The 26,836-nt window shown below is 39.0% G+C and overlaps 1 protein-coding gene across 1 annotated transcript in view; it reads left to right on the top strand.

The window, feature by feature from the left end:
- The window catches only part of ZRANB3 (zinc finger RANBP2-type containing 3), a 324,081-nt gene that overhangs the window by 246,914 nt on the left and 50,331 nt on the right, over positions 1-26,836 (top strand). The window contains exons 9-12 of the mRNA XM_033231677.1: positions 5,284-5,403; positions 8,361-8,480; positions 11,342-11,521; positions 14,637-14,789. Coding sequence (XP_033087568.1) covers positions 5,284-5,403; positions 8,361-8,480; positions 11,342-11,521; positions 14,637-14,789 — 573 coding nt within the window. The remainder of the gene's footprint in view (positions 1-5,283; positions 5,404-8,360; positions 8,481-11,341; positions 11,522-14,636; positions 14,790-26,836) is intronic.

Below are 26,836 nucleotides of genomic sequence, written 5' to 3' on the forward strand. Positions count from 1 at the left end.
ATAACTTTTATCAGGTCTTTAGTGCAATATAGATTTTTCTTTAACTACTTTTACCTCAGAAAGTAAGATGTGTACCTCTTCACTGAAAAAAAAAAAGAATATTCTCTTCATTGTTGTATTTTATTTTATTAATTAATTTATTTATTTATTTTGAGATGGAGATTTGCTCTTGTTGCTCAGGCTGGAGTGCAATGGCACAATCTCAGGTCATCGCAACCTCTACCTCCCGGGCTTAAACGGTTCTCCCGCCTCAGCCTCCCGAGTAGCTGGACCACAGGCATGCGCCATCACACCCGGCTAATTTTGTATTTTTAGTAGAGACAGGGTTTCTCCATGTTGGTCAGGCTGGTCCCTAACTCCAGACCTCAGGTGATCCTCCCACCTCCGCCTCCCAAAGTGCTGGGATTACAGGCGTGAGCAACCGCACCTGGCCTGCATTTTTTAATTAAGATATAATGTATAGTTAATTACTTAAATTAGACCTTCGACTAACAGACTCATTACTAACAGATCAATTCTAGTAAAATAAAATAGAGTTTTGAACACATACATTTTCTGCAACTTCTGTGAAACCTGAACCGGCATAACCAAGATGTTGATTATTATGAGGACCTGCCATTCCACATACTATGTGCTTAAGATCGTTGGAAGCAAATTCCTGTTCAGATAATTTAAAATCTGACAATGCAGTTATAGTTTTTATTAGAATAAAATCAAAATAGTTAAAATGCATGCATAGTACATTTTAAAATGAAAATCTGTGTAATCCCCAGCTTAAGAACCTAAGAGAATCCCAAAAGTTCATTTGTTACTTTCGATGTTTTAGTATACTAAACACATTTTCTCCTAAAAAGCAGTATCACAAATGATGGTTAAGTTGCGTTGTTAGTCCTAAGAGCCTATTTAGCCAGTTATGTAATTGAGCTTTATAATAATGTTAGGAACCATAAACCTTTTTGAAGAACTAGTGGAAAGGAGTGGGAAAAGGGGGCTTGAACTTTGGCATCAGCATCTCTGGTTGTGATGGAAGCAGGTGATATCAGTGGAGGAGACTCTAACAAAAATTGCTCACTTGGGAAGAGGAGGGGGAATCCATCTGAGACTAGAGGTTTAGCAATTATATAGTTTGTAAATCTGGACTGGATAGTAATGAATGTACCTTAAAAGTACTCCATCTTGACATGTACATTTTGAAAGGCTTGTCACAGTAAATATAGCTCTTTAGGCAAACATGCACTTTATTAAAATGGTTCAGTTGCCATGACAACATATCCGGAATTTATAGCTCCTTGTTTTGACAGTACTTCATTTCCACTTTCCAAGGCACTGAAATCCAAGGCTAAAGTTCTTAACAGCCCCTTCTCTCATTGTATGATGAATTTCTGTGGTTTAGAAAACTTAGACATGCAAAATGTCGTTTGCAGAATCTGTCATGTGACTTTATAGTCATATATATGAATTTTAAGTAGGTATTTTTCAGTTTCAAAATGCCTCCTTTATAATTTTTTATTACCAAACCTACATAGTATCATAGTTTAATGACCAGAGATCCAAAAAATAACAGTCTCCTAACCTTATTTCCCAAAGGCAACAACCTTCTTTTCTTTCAGCTGATTTTTTTGTGTGTGTGTGTTTACTTCAAATCCCTCAACACCATACTTATATTGCTGCTTGGTTTGTATTACTATTTGCTTTGTAATTTTAGCTGTCATCAATTGGCTTCTTAATACGGAAGATAAAATTTTAGCCCTTTTGTTATTTCCATCCTTCCATGAAAGTGAAAATCATAGTTTTACTGATTTTATAGCAACTTATTACCAATTTTGGCTTGATCAGTATGCACCATATTTATTATTAGAACCATATTTACAACATTTACAGGTGAAATGTATGCTATGGATATGTTTTCTTCCACAACTGATTTTATTTTCTTTGGCATTAATAATTATAAACGTTTTTATTTTCTTCTTTTATTAGTTTTCTATGTAGTTGTCACTAATTCATCCTCAAAGTTTCCCCTAGTTATTTAACCTTCTCCCATTATCTGTAAACATTAAGCATTGTATTAATCTCATCTTCTTAAAGAAATTTCCCCTGGTTCCTTCTGATGAGCTCCAGTCTGAACTGTTACTCTTTAGGCCTGCTGCAGAGCTCCCATCCTAGAGATTTTCACCTCTTTCCTTTATATTATTTTCTTTCTTTGTTTACTTCCTTGTTTTGTTGGAGGATTTTCTCCAGTAGCCTCCCAATAAATGGTATATTGGAAGCAAATTATTTACATTCCTTGCATATTTGAAAATATTATTATTCTATCTGATTTTTAATTAGCTGGATATAAAATTTGGGGAAATCATTTTCTCTCATTTCTGGTATTGGTATTGAGAAATCCAATACAATTCAGAATTGTTATTCTATTTTGATTCTATGAAATCTTTTCTTCCCTTTTCTGGAAGCTTATAGAATCATTTCTGTGTCCCAGTGTTCTAAAATTTCTTGATAATGAGCCTCATTCTGGGTCTGTTTTCATTCATTGTGAAAGACACGAAGTGGGTCTTTTCCATTTTTCATTTTGGAAACTCATGCCCTTCAGTTATGTAGAACTTTATTTCTTTGATTATTTTTGTTGGTTTTTTTTCTCTCTTTGTTTTCTGAGACTTTTATTATTCCTGTATTTTCATACATTGCCCTCATGACCTGATCCTCTAATTATTTTATATTTTATATTTCTTTTTTTTTTTTTTTTGAGACAGAGTCTCACTCTGTTGCCCAGGCTGGAGAGCAGTGGCATAATCTCGGCTCACTGCAACCTCCACCTCCCAGGTTCAAGCGATTCTTCTGCCTTGGCCTCCCGAGTAGCTGGGATTACAGGCACGTGCCACCACGCCTGGCTAATTTTTGTATTTTTAGTAGAGATGGGGTTTCACCATGTTAGCCAGGCTGGTCTTGAACTCCTGACCTCGAGTGATCCACCCACCTCGGCCTCCCAAAGTGCTGGGATTACAGGCGTGAGCCACCATGCCTGGCCTGTATATTTTCTGTCTACTTTCTAGGAGATTTCCTTAGCTTAATAACCAATGAATTATCCATTTCTGCTATTATATTTTTCATTTCTGAGAGTACTTTTTTCTCCTCTTGATCTCTCTCTTTTTTTTTTTTTTGGAAAATGGTCTTGTTTTATAAATGCAATCTCTTCCAGTTTTCTTAGCTCTGTATATTTGATCTGTTCATACATGTTGCTTTCTACAAATATCTATTGATCTTTGGTTGGTTGCTTATATTTACAAGAAAGACACTAACCACTGACTAGAAGCTCTGCACATGTATATGATTTATAGACTATGCCCTCAATAAATGGTGTTCTGAATGGGATGTCTCCTTGGGAAACCCCTGATAGCAGTATCTTTAGTTTTTTCTCTGGCTGGTCAGATTCCTTAGAAAAGAATCACTTTATATTGATTCTACTCTCTTGCCTGAAAGACATAAGCCTGTTTCTGTTTTGGGAAGTATAGGGGTAAGAAGGCTGGGAGAGAGGGGCAGATCTCAGCATTTATTTTGTAACTTTCATGTAATCTCCATGAATTTTGTAGGATATACTTATCATCAATATAGGATTCCTCCATCCAAATACCCTCTATTTTATCCACTCCAGAGAATAAGTCTGTAGTTTTCTACCAGAATGGTTATAGTAGTTACCTATTGTATGGAATAGGTAGAGAGAAGGTAAATAGCAGTATTGTACATAATCAACTACTTAAACATTATTTCAGCAGGTCCTTCTAGACACACCTGTCCCCATTCCAGAGGTGTCATTTTCTGAACCTTTTTAGATGACTGCAGCATAAATCAAGTGCTTCTCCAGTTTCCATAGCCAGTTTAGGATCTGTGAGATTGGTTAATCAGTTGTCAGTCATTACCTACTTCTTAGCTTCCAAAGTTTTGTTGCTATTGACTTTTCTCCAGTTCTCTTTGTCCCTCTACACTTAGATATCTTTTAAACATAGCATTGAGATGGAGCAGAAATTAAATGTGGTCAGCCTGGTATCTATTTCCAAAAGTTCTAAATAACCAGTTTTTTAAAAGTTAAATTTTTTTTTTTTTTTTTTTTTAAGACGGAGTCTGGCTCTGTCCCCCAGGCTGGAGTGCGGTGGCTGGATCTCGGCTCACTGCAAGCTCCGCCTCCCGGATTTACACCATTCTCCTGCCTCAGCCTCCCGAGTAGCTGGGACTACAGGCGCCCACCACCTCGCCCGGCTAGTTTTTTTTTTTTTTTTTTTTTTTTTTTTTTTTTTTTTTTTTTGAAACGGAGTCTCGCAGTCGCCCAGGCTGGAGTGCAGTGGCCGGATCTCAGCTCACTGCAAGCTCCGCCTCCCGGGTTTACGCCATTCTCCTGCCTCAGCCTCCCGAGTAGCTGGGACTACAGGCGCCTGCCAACTCGCCCGGCTAGTTTTTTGTATTTTTTAGTAGAGACGGGGTTTCACCGTGTTAGCCAGGATGGTCTCGATCTCCTGATCTAGTGATCCGCCCGTCTCGGCCTCCCAAAGTGCTGGGATTACAGGCTTGAGCCACCGCGCCCGGCCCCGCGATCCTCTTTAATTCCTATTTATTTCATACCAAATTGATTTTTTACTCTTACTAAGTAACTTGGCCTCAAGTTACCTATTAATCTGAACTTTTTTTATTTTCTTCCTTCTGCCTCACAATTGTTCTATATGTCCCCCTGTTCTCTCAGACCTCACTACTGTTGTCTTCATCCCATCACTCCAGCTTCTTCTGGAACCTTCTCCATCCCAGAGATACACTAAATGACCTCATTTCCATTTATCTTAATCTGTGTGCTCCTTTAACTGCCTATTTGTAAGTCTACCTAAGTTTCTTAAGTTAAAAAAAAAGTGCTCTTCATCTAATTTTTTTGCTATTTTCTCCTTAACTCTGTTCGACTTAGTCTTATATGTAAACTTTTTTGAAAATCACCTAAACAAAACTGCCAACTCCTTCTTGGTCATAGCCTATTTGACTACCTCCTTTCTGTTGAAACCCATTGTTGTGTTGTTTTTTAATTCTTCTAACTCTTGTCTTCTTCTCGTTTAACTGCTCAGGTTTTTCCCTTCTTGTCCCTCTTCTTCAACATTTTCCTTACATGTGGGCTTCTACTTCCTTAGGCTACCTAGAGAACAGTGCAGTTAAAAGTTCATATTTACTGATTTTCAAGCCGCTTTATTAAAAGTGACAAATTTTAAATAATCATTTTTGTGACACTAATAAGGTTTACCTTCTAATATTTAGGCAGGTGCTGTAAAGGATTATATTAAGATGATGCTTCAGAATGATTCACTTAAATTTCTGGTTTTTGCTCACCATTTAAGCATGCTCCAAGCTTGCACAGAAGCAGTCATCGAAAATAAGGTATGTTGCTATTTTTTAATTAGATACTTTTTAGAATGCATATTTTTACTATACTAAACATCAGTTGTAGTCTCATAATTGAGGAGTTTTTTGTCTTCTTTAGATGATGGTATATAAATTGTTACACATTTTTCTTGAAAATTATATTAGTATTATATGATAATGATATACTATTAAATTTTCTCTTTTCTTAACTGATCTCATAATTTTCCACTGACCAAATTATCTGGATTGATTAAAGATATGTTGCCATGATAGGCTATAATGTAAATTTCATTTTTATTCCTGGATATACCATTTTAGAGTGGTGTAGGTGGTTAAATGTTAGACTTTCTATTTACCTGCATGGTGGCCTTTGAATGTAGGTGACATAGAGAGGAAAGAAAGAATGAATTTGGCCAATGTTAGTACCTAACTGCAGCCATACCATTTAAACTTCCAGGCAGTGTATGGAAAATGATTACTAAAATTTAGTGTAGATGTATTTGAAACATACAGCCCAAGTAATTTATCAGGTTAGCTCCATCAAGCCATGTGGCTTTACTGCATCTTCTTAGGTCTACCTTGATTTCCAGTAGTCCACCAGTGAGTGACAGCATCTTCCTTTGTTTCTATCAAAGATAAAAACTTAGCATACATTGTTTAAACATTAGTTAATATGTTAATTAATATTACCAAAGAAATACTTCTAGTATTTCCTTCATAGGAAGAGTTATAATAAAGTGCTGTACATTAAAAGGTACTTTCTCATTGATTATGTAGTTTCTGAAAAACACCCTCTAAGAGTTAATTAACCTTAATATTTTTTAAATGATGGGCAAGAAATTAGATTCCTAATATTTTTCTTATTCTGATTCCATTATACCTTAAAACTACTGGGATCAATTCGAAGTATAGTAGTCTTTTTTTCTTTTTTTTTTTTTTTTTTTTTTTTTTTTTTGAGGCGGAGTCTCGCTCTGTCGCCCAGGCTGGAGTGCAGTGGCCGGATCTCAGCTCACTGCAAGCTCTGCCTCCCGGGTTTACGCCATTCTACTGCCTCAGCCTCCCCAGTAGCTGGGACTACAGGCGCCCGCCATCTCGCCTGGCTAGTTTTTTTTTGTATTTTTAGTAGAGACGGGGTTTCACCGTGTTAGCCAGGATGGTCTCGATCTCCTGACCTCGTGATCCGCCCATCTCGGCCTCCCAAAGTGCTGGGATTACAGGCTTGAGCCACCGCGCCTGGCCAAGTCTTTTTTTCTTACATCCATTTTACTGATATGTTTAGAATCCCATTTAGCTTTACTAAGAGTTAAAAATGTAGATATAGGCCAGGTGCGGTGGTTCACACCTGTAATCCCAGCACTTTGGGAGGCCGAGGGGAGCGGATCACCTGAGGTCGGGAGTTCGAGACTAGCCTGACCAACATGGAGAAACCCCGTCTCTACTAAAAATACAGAATTAGCTGGGCATGGTGGCACATGCCTGTAATCGCAGCTACTCGGGAGACTGGGGCAGGAGAATCGCTTGAACCTGGGAGGAGGCAGAGGTTGCAGTGAGCTAAAATCCCGCCACTGCACTCCAGCTTTGGCAATAAGAGCGAAACTTCTTCTCACAAAAAAAAAAAAAAAAAAAGAAAAAAAAGATATTCATGGGGTTGGAGGTGAATTTTTCCCCAACTCTCCCTACCCTGACAATGTATTTTCTTTAGAAAGACCCTCAGAGGATTTTATAATCTTCCTTAATGGCTATTAAATGGTTCACTGGTTGATGTATACTTGCTCTTTGAGGACAGAACATTGATATGGGACATTCTCTTTAATAATTAACTTGGATATTCCCTTATAAAAGTGAATATTCATATGTTCCAACTATTTAAGGGTATATTTTCTATAGCAGTACATATATGAATAAGGTTTTTTGAAATTTAGGACTTACTATTTTTACAAGTTGGATAATGACTTCTTTTTAGCTATTCTAACACATAGTGATAACCCCCTTTTCTCAATTCAAACCATTCTTAAAGACAGCAATGTTCAGTTTAACACTTAATGTTTCCCTACTTTTTAAAAATGTGTGTGGTTGCCTCAGTGCCCCACCTCATAGAGATGACCATATCACATATTTCTTTTAAGTTTAATAATGTGTAAAACCAGAATTCAAACAATAGATTAAAAGCTCTATTTTCTGGCTGGGCACAACGAGGCGGGTGAATCACGAGGTCAGGAGATGGAGACTATCCTGGCTAACACTGTGAAACCCCATCTCTACTAAAAATACAAAAAATTAGACACGCATGGTGGCGGGCGCCTGTAATCCCAGCTGCTCAGGAGGCTGAGGCAGGAGAATGGTGTGAACCCGGGAGGTGGAGCTTGCAGTGAGCAGAGATCGCGCCACTGTACTCCAGCCTGGGCGACAGAGCAAGACTCCGTCTCAAAAAAATAAATAAATAAATAAAGCTCTATTTTCCCAGTTAATATTTGAGATATTTCAGAAATAAATGTACTACTCTTCATGAATCCATAATTTATGGGCAGAATCATCTTTCTCTTTTCTCATGTCTGGCTTTATTTTCACTTTAGAATTAGTGATCTTAAAACTTTAGAGTTAGTCTGATCCATGGTTTAAAGTTGTGTGTCAATTTACGTAGAATTCTACTGAAGACAACATTAGCTTAATTCATAAAAGATATGTGGAGCTTCAGCTATATACAAGGCATTGCCCTTGGCATTGATGGGATAAAGATGAATTAGACATAGACTCTACCCTCAAGTAGCTTAAAAGATTAAAAAAATAAGAAATTGTTATAAGAAGCTATTTAAAAACTTGGTAAGATTCTTCTTGTATAACATTTACCAATCTGTCATCTTAACCAAGTTCCATTTTGTTATGTGACCGTAAAAATAAGCTGTAAAATATATAAAATGAGATGGGTACCTAGGGGCTTGTCCTAATTTTGCCGTTTCCCTTGTTGATGCTAGACTCGTTACATTAGGATAGATGGAGGTGTTTCATCTTCAGAAAGAATACATCTGGTTAATCAGTTTCAAAAGGATCCTGACACTCGTGTGGCTATCCTAAGCATTCAGGCTGCTGGCCAGGTAAGAAATTTTCAATGAAATGTCATTGAAATAAGAAAAAAGGCCATTCACTATAACTTTGGTTTGTAAACTTATAATTTTCTATCTTGATGCCTTGTATAATAAATATTAATTCTCCTTCAGAGAGTTCCAGAAAGTGTAATAGAAAGATCTTTGACACAGATCTCCTAAATTTTCAAGGAAAGTATGTCTTTGAAAGAATATACTTTCAAAGAAGAGTAAGAAGTGTATAGTTAATTTGATTGTAATCTTTTTGCATGACCTTTTTTCATTCCTTTGAATTTGTATAGGCTTTTCTCATACCTGTCTCATATCCAACCCTTCACTTACTTGATTAGATTTGAAGGCAAATAAACAGAAATTCAGATTAAGACTGACTTAAATACACAAAGTTTAATTCTCTTATGTAGACAGTCCAGGCCTAGCATGATGTTTGCACAAAGTCCTTAGGACCTACACCCCTTCTCGCTTTCTGCTTTGCCACTCTTAGTAAGTATCTCTTATCTAAAAGGGCTGCTAGAGCTTCATCATATCTGCAGTCCAAGCAGCTGCCTGAAGAAAAGCACACTGCATCTCACTGTCTTGTAGTTAGTCCCACAAGCACACCTAATTTTAAGGGAAGCTGGGAAGAGTATCCTTTATACCACGTAGCTCCGCTAAAAATTGGGTGTTACATTACAAAGGAATAAGAGAAGGATAGATATTAGGGAAAGTAATGGCAGTCTCTGCCACAGTAGATAAGAGGGGATCTTCTGGACTGTTTTTCTGCTAACATTCTAAAATATTTTGTTGTAAATGTCTAAGCTAGGATATTTAACATAGGGAAAAGTAATTGAGCATACTGCTGTTCAACCAAGCTGATACATGCCAAAGATCTGCTTTTACTCAGCTAATTAAAGTATATAAAATTGTATACAGAGAGAAACTTTATGAGGATGAAGCAGTTCCACAATTCACTGGGAGTTCTAACCAAAAGGACGGTTGTCTCAATGCTTCCCTCACGTTCAGTTAACCTTCCAATAATCAGAGTTATTTATCTGTTAGACTATTCCAACCATAGAGAATATCATCAAAAGGGCTTAGAATTAGAAATGAAGTACTTAGAGCTGGGGAGGTGCTAAGTAGGAGAAAGCTAGACGAGAGATTCTAGGACCTTTTGAAATTAATAATGTATGGGGCACTTACATTTTATTCAAGGCTGTTTCTGAAGACCTTATATAAATCAAGACTCATATACTTGAGGACTGATATCTCCATAGGAATAAAGGAAAGTAGAAAGGTCTTTGTTCTTGATACTGTGAATCTTACATTATAGTTTAGCAGCTACTTAGAGTGGTATTGATCTTGCCAGCATATTTTCCCTTTATGCTTGTATAGTCAAATGATGCTTTTTATAAAATTAAAGATGTCTCTCTTTAAAAACTACTTTTTATTGTTTCTGCATTATTTCTAATATTCTGTGGCATTTTCAGTCCTAAATAGCAGCACAGTTTAATATGTGTCTCTGTATTTTTATTACCTCTAACTTCTTTTTCAGAGACTGATTTTCAGTAAATTTTTCAGCTTGAGAACTAGTACCACCATTTAATTAATGCTAGCATAATTTTGTTATGTGACATGAAAATATTTTAAGTGAAAATAACATATCAAAATAATAGGAGTTGCAAAAGTCACTCACAGAAGTTAGGTGCATGTGAACAACAAACAGCACTGATTAAATAATACTCTGAAAAAATGGCAGATATTTCTGTTTACCACCTAATGTCATTTTACTGCTATATGGCTATAGCATAACCATGGTTCACATTTCATTCAGCCTACCAACATTAAAGTCATGCATTTTTTGACACATTGTTTAGTTTGACACATTTTTTAGTTTGAGGGTTTTGCATTATTTCATATAGTGATTATAAAGCAAGACTTAGTTAATATTTTTATGTCACACTATTTGAAATTCATGAAAATGCAGTTGTACAGAAAATGCAATTGCATTGTATATATTGAGACATAGGCAGTAAATTTCAGCTCTTTGGAATATAACATGAAAAATATCACAGGAGGCCGGGCGCGGTGGCTCAAGCCTGTAATCCCAGCACTTTGGGAGGCCGAGACGGGCGGATCACGAGGTCAGGAGATCGAGACCATCCTGGCTAACACGGTGAAACCCCGTCTCTACTAAAAATACAAAAAAAAAAAAAAACTAGCCGGGTGAGGTGGCGGGCGCCTGTAGTCCCAGCTACTCGGGAGGCTGAGGCAGGAGAATGGCGTGAACCTGGGAGGCGGAGCTTGCAGTGAGCTGAGATCCGGCCACTGCACTCCAGTCCGGGCGACAGAGCGAGACTCCGCCTCAAAAAAAAAAAAAAAAAAAAAAAGAAAAATATCACAGGAAGAAAATGGTATAACCAGAGACATTATTTTCTTGCTTTATAACATGACAGTGTGAATTAAATGAAGAGGATGTAAATGCTGTCTGCCTAGTTGCTATAGATACCATATGTTGGAAATTGTATTCTCATTTATAAAGTATTTTATTAGATTTTCCAGTGGTAATGTGAATCCGTTCATCATCAGAGAATAAAGTGATTTAGTTTATATACTTCCATCAAGCTGGCTTTTGAAATTTTGAAATACCTTTCAAATGTGTTTTCTGTAGTTCACCTAGCTATGCTATGTTGCATTAAATATTCTTCATTTGCCTTTCATGAATTAAATCTTAATTTGGCCTAAAATAAACAACTAATTTGTTTTCAAGTCCTTCAGTGTTGTCCATTTAACATGTTCAGAAAGACTTTATTATATATGGCTGTATGTTACATTCTCAATTTATTTGCATCTCAATTTATTTGCTTTATTTCACTTAGGGATTAACATTTACTGCGGCAAGTCATGTTGTATTTGCTGAGTTGTACTGGGACCCTGGACATATAAAACAAGCAGAAGACCGAGCTCACAGAATTGGCCAGTGCAGTTCTGTGAATATTCACTACCTTATTGCAAATGGAACTCTAGACACCCTTATGTGGGGAATGTTGAATCGCAAGGTAAAGCTTGAATTTAAATCAAGTTAGCAGCTTACTTATTATTAACCATAGCCAATTGAGTTAAGAGGCTGAGTTTTAGTGTTTTCAGGCAAAGGATACTTAAGTACATCAAGATGATGATAATAATAGAGACCAAGTTAAGAAAAGGCTTCAATAGTAGTACCTTGCTTGCTCTCCTCGGTAATAAGAGAGGCATGAATTTCCACGTATTCCTGTTATCTTCCAAGCCCTTCTACTACATTAGAGGGACAATGATGGGGTTGGCTAGCAAGGAAACATAATGTGGCACCATTGCACTCCAGCCTGGGCAAGACTGTGTCTCAAAAAAAAAAAAAAAAGGATTAGATGATTTCTGGGTTAGTTTGTTTGGACAGCCATAACAAAGTACCATAGATTGGGTAGTTTATAAGTAATAGAAATTTATTTCTCACACTTCTGGAGGCTAGAAGTCTGAGATTAGGATGCCAGTATGGTTGAGTTCTGGTGAGGGCCCTCTTCCAAGTTGCTGACCACTGCTTTCTCACTGTGGAAAGAGGTCAAGAAAGCTCTTTGGGGTCTCTTTTATAGGGGACTAAGCCCATTCATGAGGGCTCCACCCTCATGACCTAATCACCTCCCAAAAGCCCCACCTCTGAACACCACCAACATTGGGAGTTAGGATTTTAACATCTGAATTTGGGGGGATACAAGCATTCAGCCCATAACACTGTTTTTCAATTAAGTGTTTTTAAAGCACTGAATATAGATATTCAAAATGCCAATCATATGTTGGTTAAGTTTCAAAGCATATAAATATTAGAATAAAAGTTTTTATGAAGAAAGTGAATAGTATAACTTCTCAAGTTAGACCTTTTCTCATTAAGCATGGAACCATTGACTGGGTAATGGGCTATAGTTTTGGATAATTATTGCTATGGTTTGAATGTTCGTTCCCTCTAAAACTTACTTCGAAACTTAATCCCCACTGTGGCAGTATTGAGAGGTAGGCCATTAAGAGGTGATTGGCCTTCTTTCCCACCCTCTTCTAAAAAAAAGAAAAAAAGGTGATTGGGTCATGAGGGCTCTGCCCTCATGAATGGATTAATCCATTCATGGATTGAGGGATTAATGGATTATCATAAGAGTGGGCCTGGTGGCTTTATTGGAAGAGGAAGAGAGACCTAAGCTAGCACCACTCAGCCCCCTCCCCATAAGATGGCCTGTGCTGTCTCAGAACTCTGCAGGTACCCACCAGCCAGCAAGAAGCCTTCACCAGATGTGGCCTCTCAACCTTAACTTCTCAGCTTCCATAAGAAATAAGTTCATTTTCTTTATATATTACACAATTTCAGATATTCTGTTATAAGCAAAAGAAAACATACTAGATGTCAATGAAGAGTCAAACTGTAAAATATTTTAAGAGATTTACTCTGAGCCAAATATGAGTGACAGTGGCTCATGACACAGCCCCAGGAGATTCTGAGAACTTGTGCCGGAGGTGGTTGGGCTACAGCTTGGTTTTATGCAAGGTGGGGTGGAGGGAGGCATTGGTTCCAGATCATAGGCGGATTCAAAGATTTTCTGATTGGCAGTTGATTGAAAGAGTTTATCTGGGGCCAGGCACGGTGGCTCAAGCCGGTAATCCCAGCACTTTGGGAGGCCGAGTCGGGCGGATCTGGAGGTCAGGAGATCGAGACCATCCTGACTAAACGGTGAAACCCCGTCTCTACTAAAAAATACAAAAAACACTAGCCGGGCGAGGTGGCGGGCGCCTGTAGTCCCAGCTACTCGGGAGGCTGAGGCAGGAGAATGGCGTGAACCCGGGAGGCGGAGCTTGCAGTGAGCTGAGATCCGGCCACTGCACTCCAGTCCGGGCGACAGAGCAAGACTCCGTCTCAAAAAAAAAAGAGTTTATCTGAAGACTTGGAATACCTGGGTTAAGATAAAGAGTTGTGGAGACCAAGGTTCTTCTTAGGCAGATGAAGCATCCAGGTAGCAGGCTTCATACAGAATAGATTGTAAATGTCTCTTATTAGACTTTTTTTTTTTTTTTTGAGAGATGGAGTCTTACTCTGTCTCCTAGGCTGGAGTACAGTGGCATGATCTCAGCTCACTGCAACCTCTGCTTCCCGGGTTCAAGCTATTCTCCTGCCTCAGCCTCCTGACTAGTTGGGACTACAGGTGCCCACCACCATGCCCAGCTGAGTTTTGTATTTTTAGTAGAGATGGGGGTTTCACTATATTGACCACGCTGGTCTCGAACTCCTGACCTTGTGATCCGCCCACCTCAGCCTCCCAAAGTGCTGGGATTACAGGCATGAGCCAGCGCTCCTGGCCTCTTATTAGACTTTAAAAGGTGCCAGAATCCTTAGTTAATTCTCTCTGGGATCAGGATAAAGACCTGGAAAGGAATGGGGATTCTCTACAGAATGTAAATTTTCCCCACAAGAGAGAGCTCTGCAGAGCCATTTCATACAAAAGAAATATGTTAGGGAGTAAAAGGTTTCCATTTGTTTTAGGGCCTGCTATCTGTCATGTTGGTGTCTTATTGCTACAAAGAATCTGTTTTGTCAGTCTTAAGATCTCTATTTTAATGTTAATGCTGGTCAGCTTTTTTGAGATGGAGTCTTACTCTGTCACACAGGAGTGCGGTAGCAGGATCTCAGCTTACTGCAACCTCTGCCTCCTGAGTTCAAGTGATTCTCCTGCCTTACCCTCCCAAGGAGCTGGCATCACAGGTGTCTGCCACCACGCCCAGCTAATTTTTCTATTTTTAGTAGAGATGAGATTTCACCATGTTGGGCAGACTGGTCTCAAACTCCTGACCTCAGGTGATCAGCCCCCCTCAGCCTCCTAAAGTATTGGGATTACAGGCGTGAGCCACTGCGCCTGGCCTGTTTCAGGTTTAATTTAGAATGCTCTTTGCCAAGAGGAGGAATCCATTCAGTTGGTTGGGAGGCTTACAATTTTATTTTTGGTTTACAAAGATAATTATATTAATAAAGCCCATGCTATGTTGGAACAGTGAGATTTTCTTAGTGGGTAGCTTATGATTTAAATGCAAAATCAAGTTACTTAGTGAATTTCAGCTGTGAGATGAACTGCTGAAAAATTCATTTACGTTTTCCTCTTGTAGGCTCAAGTTACAGGGAGCACACTGAATGGTAGGAAGGAAAAAATTCAGGCTGAGGAAGGTGATAAGGAAAAATGGGATTTCCTGCAGTTTGCTGAAGCTTGGACTCCAAATGACAGCTCTGAAGAGTTAAGGAAAGAAGCTTTGTTCACTCATGTAAGATTATATGCCTTACTGTTTTTTATTTTTTTTTAGTATCCTGAAACCATAACTTTGTATGTATGGTTTTAAATAGCAACTCTTAATTATTTATGGTATTGAAAGGAGACTTCACATAAAGCTGGAAACCCCCTTAGAACCAAAAATTAACATTATTTTCCAAAAGTTTTCGTACTTACTGTTCAGCTCCTCAGATAAACTGAATAAAATTCAGAGTTCAGGAGAAAATATAGGAGGCTATCTTTATGACGCTGAGAATAGGGAAGCATATACTAAATGTGCCTTAAAACGTGCAAATAATAAAGAAAAAGATTCAGATATTTGAGTATATCGAAATCAAAGGTTTTGTTATACAAAATGTCCTGTATATAAGTCACACACTCAGTAAAGATATTTGCATTACAATGTCCAAAGTATTTGAAGAATTTATACAACTCAATTAGTAAAGCGTAAACAAGTCAACAGAAAAATAGGCAAAGAGCTGGGCATGGTGGCTGACACCTGTAATCCCAGCATTTTGGGTGGCTGAGGTGGGCAGATCACCTGAGGTCAGGAGTTTGAGACTAGCCTGGTCAACATGGTGAAACCCTGTCTCTACTAAAAATACAAAAATTAGCTGGGTGTGTTGGTGCACGCCTGTAATCCCAGCTACTCAAGAGGCTGAGGCACAGATATCGCTTGAACCACCTGAACTAGGAAGGCAGAGGTTCCCGTGAGCTGAGATTGTATTGTGCTGCACTCCAGGCTGGGCGATAGAGTGAGACTGTGTCTCTGTCTCAAAAATTAAAAAAAGAAAGAAGAAAAAAAAGAAAAATAGGCAAAGAATATGAGCATCAGAGGGTACCTGAATAGCCAATAAACATGAAAAGAAGCTCTACCTCACTAAAATAAGGCAAATTGTAAAGATAATTTTCCTCTTTACTATTTATTAGTAAGTAATTAGCGGTCTAACAATTTCAAAGTATGTGACCCCCCCCCATTCCCAAAACTTGTTACTGAGTGGTTTTAGCATTCATTAATGATATTTGCATGAATCACCTTTGAAATGGTCTTTCTTTTTTTTTCTTTTTTTTGAGACAGTGTCTCGCACTGTCGCCCTGCCTGGAGTACAATGGCGTGATCTCAGCTCACTGCAACCTCTGTCTCCCGGGTTCAGGCGATTCTCCTGCCTCAGTCTCCCGAGTAGCTGAGATACAGATGCCTGCCACCATGCCTGGCTAATTTTTTGTATTTTTAGTAGAGACAGGGTTTCACTATGTTGGCCAGGTTGGTCTCGAACTCCTGACCTTGTGATCCGCCCACCTCGGCCTTCCAAAGTGCTGGGATTACAGGTGTGAGCCACCACGCCTGGCCTGAAATGGTTTTTCTAATTCCATCATTGCTTCTATATTTATTAGTTGTCATTTTTCTGTAAAGAAGACATTTACCTCCCTGCTTTGAAAAAATATGACTATGGACCAGGCGTGGTGGCTGACAGACCTGTAATCCAACCCTTTGGGAAGCTGAGGTGGGTGGATCAGTTGAGATCAGGAGTTTGAGATCAGCCTGGCCAACATGGTGAAACTGCATTCCTACTAAAAAAAATACAAAAAAAAAAAAAAAAATTAGCCCAGCGTCATGGCACATGCCTGTACTCCCAGCTACTCGGGAGACTGAGGCAGGAGAATCACTTAAACCCAGGAAGTGGAGGTTTTGGTGAGCCGAGATCACGCACCGCACTCCAGCCTGGGTGATGGAGTGAGACTCCGTCTAAAAAAAAAAGAAAAAATTACTATGAACTTAGGGGTTTCAATTATTGTTATTATTTAATGTATTATAATCCTTTACCTTTTTTTCTTTTTAAGCTTAGATCTGGCTAATGAAAGCTCCTTTAAATTGGCTCCTTTTAAAAAAAAACACATCCTTATAATTCTCTGAGTGCTTCCTTGCTTTCTGGCACACAATATATAACAGGTTCACCTTAATTTTTTTGCCCCAGACCTGGAATTGGCCCATTTCTTTAAGGAGCACTTAATTCGCTTTACTGTGGAGTGATATTTAGAAATTAGGATTTTGTTGTTGTTCCTCTGGGCTGTCATTGCTTCTAGGCTCTTTTCAATGTACAGAATATATTCTCACGCATATATAAGGATACATGCACAAAGATCTTTATTGTGTCATTTTTTAGAATGCAAAAAAATGGAAACAACCAAAATGCCCATCAATAGAAGAATGGATATGTAGATTGTCATATCTTGTAAAATGCTATTTAGAAGTTAAAGTGAATGAGTTATATTTATATGTATCAACATGATGAGATCTTGAAAACACAAAGTTGCTTTAAAAACACATAGCACACACACAGTATAGTCTATGTTTATGAGTACACATATGTAGTAAAACATAAACACACATTGGAAGAATATATATCAAATTTATAAAATTGATTACCTCTGGGAGAGGGAGAATGGATGTGGGGAAGAATAAAAGTGTGATAGCAACTTCAGCAAAAATGTTTTATTTCTTTTATTTTATAAAAAGATCAGAAGTACAATATTAATATTTGTAAATTTTCAATGGTGGATACATAGATTTTTGTTGTATTCATTATACATTTCTATATGTGAAAATCCCCCAGTCTCACCTCTAACAAATGCTATTTAGAGATTATTTATAAATTTAGTAAGAAATAATATATTAGAGAAATTTGTAATTTATAATGTCTGCTGTTTCCTAGCCTTTTTTTTTTTTTTTTAAATTCTTATTTTTTTAAAAGACAGGCTCTCTGCCTATCACCCAGGCTGGAGTCCAGTGGCATGATTATAGCTCACTGCAGCCTCAAAGTTCTGGACTCGAGATTCTCCCAGCTCAGCCTCCCAAGTAGCTAGGACCACAGGCATGTGCTACCATTACTGGCTAATTTTTTATGTTTCGTAGACACAGTCTCACTACGTGGCTCAGGCTGGTCTCAAACTTCTGGCCTCAAGCAGTCCTCCCACCTCTGCATCCCAAAGCATAGAGATTAGAAGCATGAACTGCCACCACTCTTGGCCTTCTAGTCTTTTTGGGGTAATATGGTGTCAGAGTTACAGAGAGTTTAATTTTAATTTTTCAAAGAACTGATCAGAAGTTATAGGAATAAAATTAATATTTACATTTTTTCTGATAATACAAAATTAAAAATTTAATGTGAAGTTTAATTTCATAAAAATACATTATGTGGAATCATATTAATTTTTAATTATCTTATTTGGAGGTCTAGTACAATTTTTTTTCTAGAATATTAGAATATAATTCTGTGAAATATTGCTAAAAAATAGACTATTTATAATCTCGTTTAAAAAACGAGTTTTCTTTTTTCTTTTTTTTTTCTTTTTGGAGATGGAGTCTCACTCAGTCGCCAGGCTGGAGTGCAGTGGCACAATCTCTACTCACTGCAAACTCCGCCTCCCGGGTTCAAGCAATTCTCCTGCCTCAGCCTCCCAAGTAGCTGAGACAACAAGCACATGCTGCCACGCCTGGCTAATTTTTTGTATTTTAGTAAAGACGGGGTTTCACCCTGTTGCCCAGGCTGGTCTCCAACTCCTGAGCTCAGGCAATCTGCCCACCTCAGCCTCCCAAAGTGCTAGGATTACAGGCATGAGCTACCACGCCCAACCAAGTTTTCTTTCAACAATGCTTATTATATTATATTCTGGTCTACAATAAAGTGAATAGAAATCCTAGCTATTTTTAAAATATATAAATAAACCTATGATTTGTGGCTGTTCTTTCTCTAAAACTTCCAATCAAACTATGTTTACCAGTTCATTTCTAAGATAGGTATTAAGAATTAGAAATAAATCTTCCTACATATGTATATGTTTATTGTTTTTAAAAGTTTATCTGAAGAAAATATATATTTGTGTACACAATTTTAAAAAATCACCCATACCAAATTTTACTTTCTTGAGTTAGGTATATCTTTCATAGTTCAGTGTTGTCTTATATATTTTCCAATACTTGTCTTTATACAAATGCAGTTTGATGTAAATTGGAATCCTAGAATGTAGGGATCTTTTGTTTGTTTTGGTTAGTTTTGCTTTGTTGGTATTTGTTTATTTGTTATATGGCCAGCAAGTGAAGTGTGCTTTGATTGACTTTAGGTGAGTGTGCCCTCTCACCACTCTGTCTATACCCTCCCAGCTTCATGCAGTTTAAGAAATGTTCAATTGGCTGGGCACGGTGGCTCAAGCCTGTAATCCCAGCACTTTGGGAGGCCGAGATGGGCGGATCACGAGGTCAGGAGATCCAGACCATCCTGGCTAACACGGTGAAACCCTGTCTCTACTAAAAAATACGAAAAACTAGCCGGGCGAGGTGGCGGGCGTCTGTAGTCCCAGCTACTGCGGAGGCTGAGGCAGGAGAATGGCGTAAACCCCGGAGGCGGAGCTTGCAGTGAGCCGAGATCGTGCCACTGCACCCAAGTCAATAATATATTCAATATGTACTTACTTTATACTTATATATACTTATATTATTATTGAATAATATATTCAATATATTCAGTATATACTTGCCTATATAATATTCAATAATATATTCAAGTATATATATACTTGAATTCAAGTATATATATTCAAGTATATATAGTACACATACAGTATATATATACACTTGAATATATATTATTCAAGCATTTGAATAATACCTTAAATGAAACTAATCCACACAAATGTATGAGTGACAATTCTTTACCCATGCTAGATGTATTTACATTTTTTAAGAAATTACAGTATTTATTAACCCAAATGAAACTCAAATTGAAGTCCAACTCAAGTAGAAAGAAAAAATTCCATCACCACAAGGAAAGATACTTTTGCACAGCCCAGTTGGCTGTCCCATAAGTAAGCAGTCCTGCCTTGGAATCCATCACCAGGGTCACTGCCTAAGTTGTGGTCAGTCCAATTTCCACTGCTTCTTCCTTTCTTCTACTTCTGAATGTGTCTGACTTCTAAGTACTATTTTGGCTTTGAGGTGTTTTGATTTCCCTACAGTGGCTTCCATTGAGTGATATTGTAGGTCATCTCCGGGCGGGAGAATGGCATGGGTAATATTAGTGTATGTTATTTATAAGCAACGAAAGGCTGTTTCTGAATAAAGCAAGCTGAGTGGAGTATTCAAATAGGGAGGCTCCTTCTGTCTCCGGTTTTCATTTTGCTACCATCATCTAACAAGTGTCTCTTCCTCTAGCTCTAGCTGTGGGAAATTGGGGCCCTTCCCTTAACCTCTTTAGGGTCTTTTCTTATCCTCTTTTGCTCCTTTCTCCAATAATCAGCAACATTATTTATCTAGCCATTTGAGTCCCTAGGTTACTAGATGGCTTCTAAGCCCCCTTTCGTCCATTATATATAAACTATAAAGTATCCTAAGAGAAACTTGGTACATAAATGATTCATAGGTGAGCAAAAAAAAAAAAAAAAAGCACTCTAATTTAGTATGGGTAATGAGTCCTGCTTGTGGTTAGGACATGTCTGCTTTCTGCTCAACTTCTCTTCTTTTAATCTCAATGAGCCAGAGCTACTTCTGTTTCCTTACTTCATACAGTAGTTATCTTTACATTTTGAGATGAATCTCTAGGAAATTCACAAATCCAGCCAGAACGACTACTTCCAGTCACTTCTTGCTACCTCTTGCGTCAGCCCACGCTACAGTCTCTGTTTTCCTTTGCCAGTTGTTTTGTGTGCTCTTAGTTCAATGTGCCCTAGTGTAGTTCAATGTGCCCTAGTGTTCCTTGCCCTCATTAGCCTCTCCCCATTTGCCTGTTTTCCTCACCCTGCTTCTGTCCCAGCCTCTTTGGCTTGCCTTTTCTCCATCACAATCATCCTTAAGTTCCCTGGCCTGCTGTCTTCAAGGGCTTCTAGATCATCCTTGACCCAAAACAAATTTACATTTCAAACACTTACATTTGCATTAAAAATGTGTAGAATGGTTGCTTGTCTGCTGCAAAAAATTGTATATAGTTAGGAGAGCTCTTCAGAATTATTATTAAATTTAAAAATATGCCCTCAGGCCAGAGCTTGGTGGCTTTTGCCTGTAATCCAAGCACTTTGGGAGGCCAACTCTCCCTTGAGCCCAGGTGTTTGAGACCTGCCTGGGCAACATGGCTACACCTTGTCTCTGTAAAAAATAAAAATAAAAATAAGAAAATTAGCTGGGCATGGTGGTACACACGTGTAGTCCCAGCCACTTGGGAGTCTGAGGTGGGAGGATCACTCAAACTCAGGAGGATGATTGCACCACTGTACTCCAGCCTGGGCAACACAGTGAGACCCTGTCTCAAAAACAAAGACAAAACAAAGTTCTCAAAATTCAAAAAGAAACCGCATTTTTTATTAAATGCCAACATTGTATGAAATGTTTGCTTTGTTGTGGTAAAAAGTACAAATTAAAAATGTCTCACGTATTAAAAAAAACCTTTTTTTCCTGCATATTGTCCAATTGAATAAATGGTAACAGCAAAAAGAAAGTTCACCACAGGAGCTATGGCATTCGTGAACTCTAAGTCCCTCTTGTCCAAAATCTCTTCTTTCTGAATATGGTAAAGAACTGGTTTCTTAGGGTAATACATCTTAAATATTTATTTAATATATATTTTAGGAATTCGGAGAACTTTGTAGTTATTATGTAATTAGTCTGCATAATAGCCTAATTAATAAGGACATGAGGGTAGCCTCATGGTTACAGATAGAGACATACAAATGTCTCTGTCGTGTTGTAGGAAAATCTGGGTTCTTGTCACACGACCAGGATAATTTAGGCATGTGGATACATTGTAGGGTGAGAAGGGCAGCATTTATTGTGTGAAAAGGGAAAAAAGGGAAGCAGGGACTCTCAGCAAAGCAAGAGTCCTGCTAGCAGGCTTCACTTTTCATGGATTGAATCCCCCGTTACCACCCGGGAAGAGGAGAGGCCAGGCTCCTCCTTCCTGCAATGAGTGCTAACTCCCCAAGGCTCCACCCCATCCTCCCAGTGCCCAGGCAGGTTGGAGATTCTCCAGGGAACCTTTTTACCTCACTTGTCTCAATAGCTTACATAACATTATGTTATTATTAGACATTTGTCTTATTTACTTTTATGACTTTAATACACTCAATAATAATGACTAACATCTATTGAGTTGTTATTTCTTGCAGCCATTGTGCTAAGCCCTTAATATTCAGGATCTTTCTTTTAAAAATAAACTTATTTAAATAAAGATGGGAATCTCACCATGTTGTCCAGGCTGGTATCAAACTCCTAGGCTCAAGCAATCCTCCCACCTCAGCCTCCCAAAGTGTTGGGATTACAGATATGAGCTACCACTCCAGGCTCATGATCTTATTTAACCTTCAGAGCAGCATCATGAGGAAGATACTGTTAACTTGCCTCACTAAATCTGAGAAAAGTTACATAATCTGCCCAAGGTCATACAGCCAATAAGTGGCACAGCTGGGGCAGAAAGTGCCAGACCTTTCTGCTCCAAGGTCTGTTCTCATAACTTTGCCACTCTATACTAGGTGCATTAGAGTTAACATATCGTGGGACTTCAACAAATGTGCGTGGAATGAATACAACATTGAAAAACTTCAGTTTGGTTTAGCCAGGTTTCTAGGATGTGAGCCACATACAGGACATTCAAAAATCATTCATTATATAAGCATTTATTAAGATTATATGAAATACAAGTCAAAACCACAATGAGATGCCACGTCACACCCAGGATGACTAAATTTAGGATGACTAAAATAAAAAAGACAAGTATTGTCTATGATGTAGAGAAATTAGAAGACTCATACATTGTTGGTAGAAATGTAAAATGATGCAGCCATTTTGTAAAACCATCTGGGAGTTCCTCAACATGTTAGACATAGAGTTACCATATGACCCAGCAATTGTACTTCCAAGGGAATTGAGAACATCTGTCTACACAAAAATTTGGACATGGACATTATGGCAGCATGATTCATAGTAGCCAAAAAAAGTAGGACCAGTCCAAATGTTCATAAATTGATGAATGGGTAAATAAAATGTGGTTAATCCCTATGTTACCAGAAAGAGGTCTCAATCCAGACCTTAAGAGAGAAGGTTATTGGATCTCATGCAAGAAGGAATTCAGGGTGAGTCTACAAAGTAAAGTGAAATGATGTTTATTAGATAAGTAAAGAAACTAAAGAATGGCTACTCTATAGGCAGAGCTGTGGCATGGGCTGCTTGACTGAGTATACTTATGGTATATCTTGATTATATGCCAAACAAGGGGTGGATTAGTCATGAGTTTTCCAGGGTTGCAAGTTCCTGGAACTGAAGGTTCCTCCCCTTTTTAGACCATATAGAGTAACTTCCAGATGTTTCAGTGGCATTTGTAAACTCTTTTGGTGCTGGTGGGAATATCTTTTAGCATACGAATGCATTATAATTAGCATATAATGAGCTGTGAGGATGACCAGAGGTCTCTTTCATTACCATCTTGGTTTTGGTGGGTCTTGGCTGGCTTCTTTATTGCATCCTGTGTTTTCAGCAGGGTCTTTGGGAAAAGACTTGTGTGTTGCGAAACCAGTCCTGCCAGGCTCCTGTCTCATTCTATGACTAAGAATGCCTAACATCCTTGAAATGCAACCCAGCAGGTCTCAGCCTCATTTTACCCTGCCCCTATTCAAGATGGAGTTGCTCTCGTTCAAATGCCTCTGACACATACAGTGGAATATTATTTGGCTTTAAAAAGTATACATGCGTTGGGCCTGGTGACTCACACCTGTAATCCCATCACTTTGGGAGACTGAGGCAGGCAGATCACCTGAGGTCGGGAGTTCAAGGCCAGCCTGACCAACAGGGAGAAACCCCTTCTCTACTAAAATTACAAAATTAGCTGGGCGTGCGCCTGTAATCCCAGCTACTCAGGAGGCTGAGGCAGGAGAACTACTTGAACCCGGGAGGCGGAGGTTGCAGTGAGCTGAGTTTGCACCACTGCACTCCAGCCTGGGCAACAGAGTGAGACACTGTCTCAAAAACAAACAAACAGAAAGACACATACTACACCATGGATGACATGGATGAACCCTGAAAATGTGTTAAGTGAAAGAAGCAGGACAGGCCACTTCTTGTGTAGCTCTTTTTATTCAGATTAGCCAGAATAGGCAAATCTGTAGAGACACAAAGTAGACTAGTACTTGCCAAGAGATTCGAGGAGAGGATGGACAGTGACTGCTGTCAAAGAACAGAATTTAGCCTGGAAAACATGGCAAAACCCTGTCTTTACAAAAAATACAAAAATTAGGTGGGCGTGGTGGCACATACCTGTAGTCCCAGCTACTCAGGAGGCTGAGGTGAGAGGATCACCTGAGCCCAGGTCAAGTCTGTAGTGAGCCATGATTTCTCCACTGCACTCCAGCCTGGGTGACAGAGTAAGACCCTGTCTCAAAAACAAAAAAACAAAACAAAACAAAAGAACAAAATGTTAACGAATTGACTTTTAAATATCTGATTGGGTTTTTTTGTTTGAGGAGGGTTGCTTTTGTTTTTAAGAGACAGATTCTCACTCTGTTGCCCAGGATTGTTCAGTGAAGAGGTCATAGTTCACTGCATCCTCAAAATCCTGGGCTCCAGTGATCCTCCTGCCTCAGCCTCCCAAGTAGCCAGGACTATCATCATGCCACCATGCCAAGTTAATTTTTTATTTTTTGTAGAGATAGGGGTCTCCTTATGTTGCTCAGGCTGGTATCAAATTCCTCAGCTCAAGCAATCCTCCTGCCTGAACCTTTCAAACTGTTGGGATTATAGGTGTTAGCCACTGCACCTGGCCCTGATTGGCTTTTATTAGCAAGTCATGAATTGGGCAGCATCCCATTTATGAACTAGAATGATGCTTCACTAAGCTGAGCAGAGCAGAGTGGGTGAGTTTTACAGGCAGAAAAGGAGAAACAGGGAACAGAAAAGAAAGCAGAAACAAGGAAGAAAAGGCAGATTAATGGTTTAAAAGTTATTTTCCTTGTAGGGGTAAAGCAGAGAGGACTTCCTCATCATGCTGGTTCAGGTTGACTGGGCCCCTTTTGATTGCTGTGAATCTCCTGGGTGTGTGTGTGGGTGTGTGTGTGTGTGTGTGTGTGTGTGTTGTTTTGTTTTTTTTTAAACTGCCCTGTTTTTAAGTTCAGTTTGATTAAGTGGCACCTGGCATGTGTTACTCCATCCTGGTTTGCTCTGGTCTTTTGGGTCCTAGTGTAGGAGCTCAGACTAAAACAATGGCTTCACATACATCTTATTTAACATTGCCTAATGAGTATAGGGTTTCTTTCTGAGGGTAATGAAAATGTCCTATGGCCGGATGTGGTGGCTCACGCCTGTAATCCCAGCACCTTGGGAGGCCGAGGCAGGGAGATCACCAGGTCAGGATACCAAGACCAGCCTGGCCAACATGGTGAAATCCCATCTCTACTAAAAATACAAAAAAATTAGCTAGGTGTGGCAGCGGGTGCTTGTAGTCCCAGCTGCTTGGGAGGCTGAGGCAGGAGAATGGTGTGAACCCAGGAGGCGGAGGTTGCAGTGAGCCCAGATCATGCCACTGTACTCCAGCCTGGGCAACAGAGCGAGACTCTGTCTCAAAGAAAAAAAAAAAAAGAAAAAAGAAAATGTTCTACAATTAATAAAGTCTGAATATACTAAAATCATTGAACTGGACACTTTAAAAGGGTGAATTTTATGGTATATGGATTACATCTCAATAAAGTTGTTTTTTGTTTTATTTTTTTCAAGACTGAGTCTCACTCTTGCCCAGGCTAGAGTGCAGTGGCATGATCTTGGCTCACTGCAACCTCCACCTCCCAGGTTCAAATGATTCTCCTGGCCGGGCGCGGTGGCTCAAGCCTGTAATCCCAGCACTTTGGGAGGCCGAGACGGGCGGATCACGAGGTCAGGAGATCGAGACCATCCTGGCTAATACGGTGAAACCCCGTCTCTACTAAAAAATACAAAAAACTAGCCGGGCGACGAGGCGGGCGCCTGAAGTCCCAGCTACTCGGGAGGCTGAGACAGGAGAATGGCGTGAACCCGGGAGGCGGAGCTTGCAGTGAGCTGAGAGCCGGCCACTGCACTCCAGCCTGGGTGGCAGAGCAAGACTCCGTCTCAAAAAAAAAAAAAAAAAAATGATTCTCCTGCCTCAGCCTCCCAACTAGCTGGGATTACAGGTGTGAGCCACCACACCCGTCCACAGCTGTTTTTTTTTAAAAAAACTATATGCTAAATTTTGAGAATGCAAAGATAAGGAAAATAGTTAACTTTCCTGTGGAGTTTACTTTTTAGTTGGGAAACAACAATTGTAAACAAATCATTTTAATGCAATATGATAGATATGAAAATAGAGACATGTAAGTCAGGCCCTAGGAACACAGGACAGAATAAATAACTACCTGGAGCATTTGAGAAAGTTTCCCTTAGGAAATATCTGAGCTGAATTTTGAAGGATGAATTCAAAGGCAGTAGGTCCAATTTCAGGCAGAGGGAACACCAAAAACATGCCTAAAAGCACAGAGATATGAACAAATATTAATTGTTCTGAGAATGTGAAATCTGCACAAATATGTGAGCTTAGGGCTCATGAGAAGTGAGTTGAAGGAGAGGAAGCCTAAAACTTTGGCAGTAACCAGTTGGAGAGGAATTCACACTTGCCATGCCAAAAAGTGAGACCTGATTCTGGAAGTATGTAGTGTCATGAGAGGTTTTTAAGCAGATAAATATCATGATCAGATTTCTGTCTTCAAAAGATAATCCCAATGGTAGGGTGGAAAACAAATGGAAGAGTGAAGAGACAGAAGTTCTTGGAGGCAGTGCTACTTGGGGAATGGATTACAGTCATACACCACATAATGATGTTTTGGTCGTCTACGATCACATACAATGGAAGTCTCACAAGGTTATAATGGAGCTGAAAAGTTCCTATCACCTGGTGAGGTTGTAGCCATAGTAACATGGTAGCACAGTGCATTACCCTTTCTATGTTTAGATACACAAATACTCACGATGTGATACAATTTCCTGTAGTATTCAGTACTGTA

Source organism: Trachypithecus francoisi, unplaced genomic scaffold (assembly GCF_009764315.1).
Source record: "Trachypithecus francoisi isolate TF-2019V2 unplaced genomic scaffold, Tfra_2.0 Lachesis_group13, whole genome shotgun sequence".
NCBI lineage: Eukaryota > Metazoa > Chordata > Mammalia > Primates > Cercopithecidae > Trachypithecus > Trachypithecus francoisi.